This window comes from Nuphar pumila, chromosome 13 (genome assembly GCF_984573655.1).
Source record: "Nuphar pumila chromosome 13, dmNupPumi1.hap1.1, whole genome shotgun sequence".
Lineage (NCBI taxonomy): Eukaryota > Viridiplantae > Streptophyta > Magnoliopsida > Nymphaeales > Nymphaeaceae > Nuphar > Nuphar pumila.
In genome coordinates this window covers 20833356-20845190 of record NC_143261.1, presented here as the reverse complement: position 1 = coordinate 20845190, position 11835 = coordinate 20833356, and the positions used below count along the sequence as shown (strand labels likewise).

General features: G+C 39.4%; 1 protein-coding gene across 1 annotated transcript in view; it reads left to right on the top strand.

Annotated features, from left to right (window-relative positions):
* The first annotated feature begins 762 nt into the window (after window positions 1–762).
* LOC149818038 (protein GET1-like) overlaps window positions 763–11835 on the top strand; it is a 29654-nt gene continuing 18581 nt past the window's right edge. The window contains exons 1-2 of the mRNA XM_089984493.1: window positions 763–881; window positions 3784–3863. Of these exons, the coding sequence (XP_089840619.1) occupies window positions 777–881; window positions 3784–3863 (185 nt within the window). The 5' untranslated portion in view covers window positions 763–776. The remainder of the gene's footprint in view (window positions 882–3783; window positions 3864–11835) is intronic.

Here is an 11835-nt window from a genome sequence, read left to right as displayed (position 1 = left end):
ATCCTCCATCCCCGTTTCATGTCCTCCATCCCCGGTTCAAACGGGGATGAGGCGAGGATATTGCGGGGAAAAGTGGTCATGGCGGGGACGGGGCGGGGCAGGGAAAAGTGTACGTCCATCCCCGCCTCCACCCCCGGACGGGGATAGATTTTAACCTTCGTCCCCGCCTCCATCCCTGTTTCATACCCTTCATCCCCGCTGGGACCCCACGACCACCTTGCCCTACCTGGCTCACCTCTTAAAGCTATGGACACACCTCTGTGCCAGTGGGGTTTGATCGAGGGTCTTCAACTTAATACCTTCACAACCACGTCACTGGCCACGGAGAGTGGTTGCTTTCCTAAAGAAAACTAATTTTAAAAAGTTTGTTTTCGTCTTCCTAAACAAACTATGGTGCCTTTTTTATTGCCATTTTGAGCAATTTATTTATTTTTAATCATTTTAAGTTATCAGTTTACAACTTTACAAGTGGCGAAAAGGTTTTGTCTTCAATTTGCAGCCAACGTCTTCCACCGATAAAATCCTGCGAGAAATTGAAAGTTTTTATTTTTTTCATGATTTATCGGCGAAAAAACTAAATTAGAAACCAAAACATGCAATAAGCAATAAAAACGGATATTATATATAAAATAATTTTTGCCGTTTTATTTTTTTCTTGCGAAATAGCTGTTATAAACGTAAAAAACACATTATTTTGATCAAAACGTTAACATCAGTTTTTTTGTTTATTTTCAAAATATCGATCTGAAACCGTAGTCCGGCAACGGGTATGAAGAATGGATCAAACGGAGGCATCCAAGAACGGTCTGGCCGCTCCCATCGTCTTCTTTCTCCTCCTCTCTCTCGAATGTTTCACCACAATTCTGCAATATCTCAAGAGGGTTCGCATCTTCCCTTCTTCCTTTCTTTTTTGTTTTGGTTTTATTTGCTTCCTGTTCCATATTCCATCGTCCAATTCATTATCTGTTCACGTATTTTCTTGCTTATTCATATTCCAAATTGTTGTTTCCTTTCATTACACGGTTCAATTTTGGTAATTGAACGGTAACATCTCGATCTGTTTTCCTCCCTAGTAGCTGTAGGCGAATGATTTTCTTTTTTTTTCTTTTCTGGGTTTCATTTAATTTAAAACAAGGGGATGAATATAAAGATCTAAACTCGATTGGAGATCATTGTTGGTTGCCGTAAATATGAACCACGAGGAATATTGTCAGGTTTTGATCGCGATATCATGTTTGCGCGAATTGGGTTCTACTGAAATAAAAGACGGGGGCAACTTGTTGCATTGTTTATGACTGATATTTTGAGTGTGTATGATCTTTATAGGCAATTTATTAAAGCTTTGTCATGAGGGATGGAGTTAGAAACTTACCACATTATCAAGGTCTGAGAGGAGTTGAAGAGCTTTACATGGGAACGACCGGTCAAGATCATTTTTGTTTATTGGGCATGATTCTCTTCAAGAAAAGGAAAATTTTATTGCGCATGATTAGCTACAAACAATCATCATCTTGTCATAGGCACCACTATTTGGAGTTGATGCAGAGAGGCAAGGAAGCTTTGAGAATTGAAGTTCGTTGGTCTAACATAAAACACCGCACTGTTTACATTATGCTTTCTAGGAGAAGTTTCTAGTTCACGTTTCTCTATTACATCATCAACTGAAGAGAAAATAAGCTCTTATACAACCAATGTAGGCTACTGAGATGAAATAACACCTCACAAGTTCTATAGACATTTTGGCTTTATGAATTTGCTGGCTGTAAATCTGGTAAAGATTTATCCAAATCCTCAAAGTTTCAAACCCTCTCTTTTAGGGCACGTTTGGAAGCAAGAAAATGGTAGGAAAAATGCAAGCAGGAAAGAAAAAATGACAACTTTTCCAACCATTCCAAATGATAGAAATTTTTTGAAAAGCGGTTTTCTAAAAAGTGTGATTTTTTATAGAAAAATTCCTCCACCGGAGGGGGTGGAGGAATTTTTTTCTATCAAAATTTCTTTTTGATTAGGACAACCATTCACTCACAACACATCTCATCCATGGGCTGCCACAGCAGGAGTTTCCTCCATCTTCATCTTTCTTCCACCCACCACCATTTCCATCTCTCTCTCTCTTGGTGAGGGCTGATCGACCCTCTCTCTCTGAGCAAGGGCTGATCAATCCTTTCTCTCTCATTTTTTCTCACATTTTCCATTCCGTTTTTCTCATGCCACACAAACAAGTGAATTTTTTTCATTTAGAAAAGTTATCATTATCAAAATTTCTCATAGGCAAAATTTTATTTACTGCGAGAATTTTTCTTGCTTCCAAACGTGTCCTTACTGTTTTTTTGCTGGGAAAATGGATAACCAGACGGTCAAATTTTCACATATGGATGCTCTGAACTGATTGGTTTCCATGTCAATTGTTAATGCTCAAGAGTCGAGACTTAAGGTTTTGACCTCACTTGGGTTGGTTGGTGCTAGTCTAAAATATTAATTTAGTTAAGGTTTTGGTCTGGGTAGCTAGTTTCATACCATCTTTACCAATGTCGTTCTCAACAATATCTGGAAAATAAACTCTTCTATAACCAATGTAGGTTACTGAGATGAAATAACACCTCACAAGTTCTATAGACATTTTGGCTTTATGAATTTGGTCACTGTAAATCTGGTAAAGATTCCTGCAAATCCTCAAACCCTCTCTGTTACTGTTTTTGCTGGGAAAATGGATAACCTGATGTGCAAACTTTCATGTATGGATGCCGTGTCAATTGTTAATGTTTGAGAATTAAGGTTTTGACCTCACCTGGGTTGGTTGGTGCTAGTCCAAAATATTGATTTAGTCAAGGTTTTTGTCTGGGTAGCTAGTTCCATACTGTCTTTACCAATGCCTTTCTCAACAATATCTGGAAAATATCATCTGATGTGATAATTAAATATAAACATGTAAATATGTATAAATCTCTTGAAAGCAAAGTTGACTTTAAATTTGTATATACATGGCAACAAAAAAAAAAGATATTTAAGCCATTATTATGCAAACTATTCATACGATTAAAAACAATGAGACACCTGTACTTCCAACAAGAAACAACACTCTTCATGATCACTAGATAGTTGAATTTTTTTTAAGATGAAGCCGAGTATTATTCCTGAACTTCTCTGAGTTTTGCATTTCTAAAGTTCTTGTTATTATTTTTTTTTCATTATTTGCTTGATTATGACTGGATATGCATGTGAACAATGTTTTATTGTAATGATAATGTTAGATTTGATTGAAGTTACTAAAGATGTCATATTTTGATATTGGTATGAAAATAACTAACCTACATGTTATATATTCTAAGCAGGTAATGACCGTTATGATTGAATTTCACTTGGTATTTTTTTTTAAAGATTTATGTCACCCAAAATATTTATCTCAGGGGTTTGCAGACTGCTATTCAGAACTTTGCTTGTTGATGCAAGTCATAGCATGAGAATATGATTTTGAGCTTACATGTAGAAGCTGTTGGGTCATAGGTTCTTTTGTTTTTCTTTTTAAGGAATAAAATGATGTCTATGTTGTCTAGAATCTAGATACTCAATTATGATGATCTTTTGAGGTTGCTAAATGAACTTTATAATGCCACTAAGGAATGGAATTTTCTTTGGGATGGTCTTAGGAGATTAATTATTTAATCTCAAGCAATATCAGGGTTATATACATTATAATTGTGCCCTTGCATTGATTAGTGATTTTATGTCTTTTAGCACTTTTTGTTCAATTTACATAACTCATGTGCATGACATATTGCTCAGAGGGGGTCAAGGAATAGTAAACAAGTACATTTGCAACAAGAAATACATCAACTTTTCAAAGAGGCCAGCTCATTATCCACGTAAGTGATTTATACTTTTTGGTTGGGATGCATTACATGATATTTAGGCTTTGTTTCTTTATCTCTTTTGGTGGCTATTTGTGATTCATCAGATAACTGTAGAAAGCCATGTAGGATCCTTAGATTCCTTAGTGTAAGTTTGATGTAGTTTAGATGAGATCACATATGCTTGGTCATAATTTGATTAGGTTTGCACTATTTTTGAATGAAGATCAATTGGTTCTTCTTATGTAATCCAAATGTTCTTGTCTTATGAGTAGTTGTGTGGTATGTGTTGTCTAAGATAGAATGTGCTTTAATGTTGTTTTGTTGAATTTGTGACATGTGATAGATATGCATAGGCAAAAAGCTTGAGCTTGGTTAGTCTCACTAATTGCTCTACTTAGCCCCTTTGTTAATGAATGAACCAAGCTTGTGCTTAACAAAAGGATTTTTTAATCAAAGAAGTGAAGCCCAAACATGTGCTTATGATTGTTAATAACTTGATAAACTTATTTAAGCTTGTTGAAGATATTGGAAATACTATATGCATATTTTACAGAACTACTTTGACAATACAAAAACATTTTTTCTTAAAAGAAGGCTCAGATTTTGACACCTTTCTTGTGTGATGAGGATCCAAAAAGAAAAAGAAAAAACTTTTTGTTGACTTGGATCGATCTTAGCCAAGTTGAGCTTGAGCTTAACCAAGCTCATACGAGCAAGCACATACACTATTTTTCAAGCATGGATCAAGCTTGACTGTAGTGCATAATGCACGAGCTGAGTTTGGACAGTATATGCACTGGCTCTGCTCTAGGGGTTGGCATGGGCTGCCCGGCCTGGTTGGTTAGGGCCTGATCAGCGTGTTTGGAGCCTCGGTTGGCCAAAACGAGGCTATATATATGTCACATGGGTACGGGTACAAGTACGAGGGTACAACATGGCAATTTCTAAAACTCTAGGTATGGGGGTATGACTATATATATGGGTTTTGGATTGAATGAGAATCCAAACTCAATCCCATATAGTATAAAACACAACATATGGGTTTGGAACTTTGGATTTTCATTCAATCCAAACTCATCATGTATATAAACAAAAGATATGAGGGAGGGGGCAGATATGAAACCCACCCCCTCCTGTGACCTCTCTCTCTCTCTCTCTTGTTTGGTGTGCAGCAGTCTGAGACGAGAGGGAGGAGGGGAGGAAGTGGGGTGACAACCCCCCCCCCCCCCCCCCCTTTTCCTTGACTTTGCTCAACTAAGGTTGGGAGGCCCTGCCTGGTTGACAAAATAAAAACAAAAAGTATTTTCAGGTGGGTTGTGCCAGGTTCGGACCTGATTCGGCTGACACTGTACCTAGTGTGCGGGTGATACCCGCCCTCACACCTGACTCGCGTGTGTCGGTTGTTCAGAGGCCAATTCCGACCCCCTTCCTGCTGATTTAGAGTACACTAGTCAAGAGCCTTCATCTTCTGCATCTTCTCCACTTCCGATCCCCTTCCTGCTGATCCACTTTTCTTGCTTAAATATGTTCCTATGTTGCGCCTAGTTCATATGCAAAGGCATCCTCAAAGGAGTGGCAATAGGCAATGGCAGAGGAGTTGGAAGCTCTTGAAAGAATGCATGCATGAGACCTTATAAATCTTCTTTTTGGCAAGAATGTAATAGGGAGCAAGTGGGTGTACAAAATCAAGACTAAGGCAGATGAATCAGTTGATAGGTATAAGGTGAGACTTGTGGCTAAAGGCTATAGTCAACAATTTGACATTGATTTTGATGAAACCTTTGCACTAGTGGCCCATATAATGACTTTGTTTGCAGTTGTTGCAATTTGTCAGTGGAATCTTTGGCAACTTGATGTGAAAAATGCTTTCCTGAATAAAGACTTGAAAGAAGAGGTTTATATGGAGCTGCCTCAAGGGTATTCAAGTTCTCAGGGACGAGTATGCAAATTGAAGAGAGCTTTGTATAGGCTAAATCAAGCACCACACACATGGTTTGAAAAGTTTAGTAATGCAGTGAAGTCCCTTCGTTTTGAAAAGAGTCATCACGACCCTGTTTTGTTTGTATCCTCTTCCAAGCATGAGAAATATATACTACTTTTGTATGTTGATGATATGATCATTACTAAATATGATGTGTAGAAAATTGTGAACATCAAGAAAAGTCCGACCACTATATTTAAGATGAAAGATTTGAGATATTTGAAGTACTTCTTTGTAATGAAACAAGAAATATAACAAAAGGCTATCTCTTAGGGTATGTTTGATACCGCATCCCGCGCATCATGCTGGATGAAAAGGCTAATATTCACGTTTTTTTCAACAAACGTGGAACGCAGTGGACGTGTGGAACACTGTCCACCGCATCCACATTACCTCGTTCCACCCTATGTCACATGGGTGCGGGTGCGGGGGTGCGTCACTTTCAAAAACCTTGGGTGCGGGGTGCGGCAAAAAAAAAGAAATATATATATATATATATATAATATAATTTTTAAGTTTTATCAGTTAACAACCTTGAGAATTGATCAAAGTAGGAAATAATGAAAACTTTGTCCAAATGCCTTATGGTGCAATTATCCCAGTATCCCTGTAGAACCAAAAAAAACTTTCATCTCTCCTACTTGTCAATGTGGTACCTTGGATTCTGGTTTTGATGATACTGGTAATGCTCTTACCTTCGCATCCTAGAGTGAGATGCATCACATAACATGTACCTTTCACTTTTTGTCAGCATGTGCATCACAGGGCAACTTTGTGATCAATTTCTGCACACTAACCCTGAACCAACTTTCTGCATACATTCGAAAAAAAGAAAGAAGGAAAAAAACTTTCTGCATACCTTATAGTTCCAAGCATTTTAATAATACAAACCAAATACAAACAAAAGAAGCATCCTTTACGTGGCTGTGTCTACATTTGCAGAAAAAACATTGGAGAAAGAAAATTCACCAAACTTTGGGAATAATAAAACCGTCTCATTCTTCTGTGGTGTTAATGTTTTCATTTTGTATGTCAACTTTCCTTCTTCCCCTATCTTGTGATAGGCCAGATGCAGAATATGCTACTCTTTACAGAGTCTTCAACCACGTTCAACTTTCACTATGTACTACTAAACATCAGTCACGTTGCCTTTGACATGTAACATGGGGCAGTCTCAGTACCGTTGGGTAGTGCACCTTAACTTCATGCCTTTTATCATGTTGGGTAGAGATGTAAACGGTTTGGGTGCAACCCCCTACCTGACCTGAATCTGAGTCCATTAAATGGGTTTGATTGCTAGATTTGTATTCCCAATTAAGGCAAGGCGGACTTGGTCATGAACCGTTTACATCCCTAATGTTGGGTTGTGACACGGAGCACATCATGCCCAAAGCAGATCAAGTCTATTGTATATACATAACTGATTCTTTGATATATTCAATCCCTACAACACCTCTCATTTGATGAACATGTGTCTGGATGCCATCCCACCCTCACAGTTCTCACATGAGACACACGGTTTCCAAGTGAAATATGCATTGGGGATTGAATATACATCGCTTATGCCTCGATCGAGAACCTTGCCTGTGCTTGGGGATCAGAAAGTATTGAGAATGAAGTCTAACGGGTTGATGTTATCGGATCTGGGTCGACAGACCCGATCCAGTTTGTATTGAGAATGAAGTCTAACGGGTTGATGTTATCAGATCTGGGTCGACAGACCCAATCCAGTTTGTACCTTATATAACTCTAAATATAGGGCACGATATCTCATAAGAGAATCGTGCCAGCCATTGAGGTCTCTTCTTCCCCTCTGCAGCTTATGAAAGTCTTGTGGGAGATACGTGACGAACTAAAGGTGGGTGACTTCTGATATGGTATTAGAGCAGGTCGAGAGGTAAGTACCAGGTTGATATTCCCTTCTTCCTCTTCTTGGTTTTCTGCGTCTTCCTCTTCTTCGTAATTGTCTATTCTGAAATCGATTTCATCGTATTAGGCTAATTTTTTTTTTCTCCTAAATCCTTAAGCATCTTTCTTCCTTCTCATGACTCAGTCTCTCAACATTGATTCTGGTCACGCCAAACAGTCTGGCCACATCAAACTAGATCTGTTTTAAAAAAAAAAACCCTGAAACTCGATTCTTACTTTCTTCCCTAACGCTGGATCAGGTTGTTCCAGATCTAGTGCTTTCGTTTCAAGTCTGATTAAATTAAATCAGGTTGTAACAGTTTAATTTCTCTCTTCAGCAGGGTTACATCGAATCTGATCGTATCAGATCACATTCGTGTCTCCTTCTAAATCTAAAATTTCTCGTCTTTCAAATCAATTCTTGTTCTTCATTTTTTTTTATTCCTTCTTGTTCAGACCGTTAAATCAGATCTGAATAAGATTTCAACCCCTCAAGCTGAAATTTGACCTAATCTGTTTATTTGTCCTAACGTGAAATTTCGTTTCTCATCTTCACGTTTGATACCTTTAAAAAAAAACTAATCAAAGTTTCGATCCAACGAAAATTTCAGATCATTATGCTGTCTTGTTCTACTTATTACTTCTGACTATTTGCAGCAATATAATTTTTCGTAGCAAAAAAAAAAGGAAAATAGATTTATATTGCTGGAAAATCCAACTGTTGGTCAAAGTGTTCTCTTCCTATCGTTCCACATGGATTTTCCTTCCCTTCCTTTCAGTTTCCTTGGACAACTCATATCTGAAAAATTAAACAATTCAAACTACCTGACCTGAAAGCGACAAATTTTGCCTTTTATTAAGAGTTTGGATTTCTTTGGATATCTTGATGGAACGATTCATGCACCACCAACATTTGTCCTGCAGGAAGAGTGTGATGATAAAAGGGAGGTTTCAAATAAATTGGTTTGTAATTCAAAGTTTGTAACATGGAGAAGAAAAAATCAGGCGGTTGTGGCTTACATTACCTCTACACTTTCCCAAGAGGTATTAGTAGCCATCCCAGATGAGTGTTCAGCCAGAGAGTTGCGACATATATTGGCTCAGACTTATTCACAGATTTCAGAAGCCAGGATTTTACATTTAAAGAGAGAATTTCAGCTCGTGAAGAAAGAGAGGTTATCAATTACAGAGTACATGAACAAAATCAAGAGTATCACATATCAACTAGCCATGGTGGGTTGCGTAATTCCTGACAAAGAAAAGGTTCAACAGGCACTGAATTAGTCTGGGATCTGACTACCACATGTTAGTCACCTCTCTTATATGCCTTCCTTCATTACCTAGTTTTGAAGACCTATGGGCTAAGCTACTGCAATATGAAGTTACCATTAGAGGTGAGGAGATGACCCTGAATTCCAACAATCATGAGATACTTGTCACAGGAATAGCGTCAGGACGAGGACGTGTGAGTTTTCGAGGCGGACGTGGACACAAAAGAGGTAACCAAGGAGGTCGTGGGTTACTTCCCACACCCAACATGTCACCTAACTCGTATCCAGGGAACCAATATTCTAGAAATATACTGACATATTTTCAGTGTAATGAAATGGGGCACATTAAAGCAAATTGCTGGCATAATCCGCAAAACAAAGGCGAATTTAGTGGTGCTGGGCCTTCTCCTTCGATATTTAAAAGGAACTCTTGGAGATGGTCTAGTTTATCATCAGTCCAAGTCCAAAGGGGAACAACATCGACTGGATGTATACACAGATGCAGATTGGACTGGAGATCCAGATGACAGGCGATCAATTTCTGGATATTGTGCATTTCTTGATGGAAACTTGATAGCGTGGAGTAGCAAGAAACAATGTGCAGTTGCACGATCTAGTACTGAAGCTGAGTATCGATCTATGGCGACTGCTACTGCAGAGGCCACATAGCTGAGACATCTTTTGACTGAAGTTGGAGAATCTATTCTACCCACCACTCTCTTGTGTGATAATCAGAGTGTCATACAGATTGCTTTTAATCCTATTCACCATAGTCACATAAAGCATATAGAGATTGATCAATACTTCATTCGACAAAAGATAGAAGATAGAGAAGTTGATCTTGCTTATGTTCCTACGGCTGATCAAGTGACGGATTTGTTCACTAAGGGTCTTACCAGTATGCGTTTTTGGTTCTTGAAGAACAAGTTGCCCATGGTACAAAACCATGCATAATTTGAGGGAGAGTATTGAGAATGAAGTCTAACGGGTTGATGTTATCAGATTTGGGTCGACAGACCCGATCCAATTTGTATTGAGAATGAAGTCTAACGGGTTGATGTTATCGAATCTGGGTCGACAGACCCGATCCAGTTTGTACCTTATATAACTCTAAATATAGGGCACAATATCTCATAAGAGAATTGTGCCAGCCATTGAGGTCTCTTCTTCCCCTCTGCAACTTATAAAAGTCTCGTGGGAGATACATGACAAACTAAAGGTGTGTGACTTCTGATAGAAAGTCCTCTAACATAACAGTGGAATAGCATCTCGATCGCCAACCGGCTTCTCAACATTATCCTGTTTGACATTGCCTGAATGCGGTGTATGGGAAGACGAAAAGGAGAGGAGAGTAGAGGGAGTCAGGGCATACCTGGAGAGGTTCGTCAGAGCGGTCGACGGCGGAGAGCAGAGGGAGTCGGAGAGGAGACGAAGGGAGGATTAGGGCAAAAAAAATTTGCCCTAATCCTCCCCTCCGTAGCCTATTTCATCAGGCAAAAATTATTATTTTTAAATCTAAAAATTGTACCAAAATGACCCTGGGTGCATTGACCACACCCAGAGTCAGGTTGACCACATCGGGTGCCACACCTGCATGCGCACCCGCGTCGCATCGACACAGGTGCGGCACCCGGTTTGCCGAGTCCCTATGACATAGGTTCCACCCCTCCATTACGAAAAGAACATGACTGGGGGAACATTTAAAAAAAATGTATCGACAGGTGCACTGCTCATGTTGATGTCTCTCTCTATCTCTCTCTTGTGCAATGACGATTGGCAGAGGGGGGAGGTGAAGTCGTCGAAGGGGCGAAGGCCGACGGAGGGGGGGGGGGGAGGCGAGGTCGGCGTTGCCCACCGTCATCATCGATTCACCTCCTCTACCAGTTGTCCCACACAAACAACAAGAACCCCCCTCTCTCTGTTGTTTTTGTGCAAATAAGGACAAGAGAAGAAGAAGAAGAAGAAGAAGAAGGGGAAGAAGAAGAAGAGGAATGAGTGAACATGGAAGGGAGAGTTGGGTTGGATTGATTGATCGACGTCGGGGAGCATGTGGACGAAGCCGGTGGCGCGGATGATGCCTGCGGCGAAAGCCTTCGCAACAACGAAGAGGTTGTCGTCCGTCGGGAGGAACTCACCGCTCTTGCCACCAAGATGATGAAGATGGCCGTGCTCTTCAGCCATAGTGCCGCCGACTTGTCCCTGCACTCCGCCTCTTGCCCACTCATTTCACAGTCCCTTATCGCCATCGACCGCACCACCACCTCTGCATAAACCACCCCCACCAATCAGAAAAATCAAATTTTTTATTGTGAAGGGGCCAAAAAAGGAAGAAAGAAAGGTTTAGGCATAGTTTTGAGTTTCATCAATGAGGTAAAGGCATTTGAACTCCGATTTTTCCGTTTGTTTCTTACAACTTTCGTAGTTCCTGAAATTTTCCATTTATTTCATGCGATCTGTTGTTAATTCAGTGAATTCCTATTCATTTCACTAATCATTCATTTGATTTAGTATATAGAACTAATGAGGATTCCAGGAAATAAATAATTGACAAAATTTTGAAAATTTTACTTGAGTTTCTTCATTATTTATAAGAATAATGTCATTGTATGCACATCATCATCAAACAACGGACATTTGGAACATAGCATTCGAGTACAGTCCAAACAAATGTTGGACTTGGTATAATTGTTACAGAACAAACAAAACTAGTGTTTTGTTCCATCTTTTTTGTTTATTTCGTCCAATCCTGGACAAACCGTCAAACACCCTTATGGGCTTTCAAGAACACAATCTCAAAGAACACAAAGACTACTTATGGATCAAT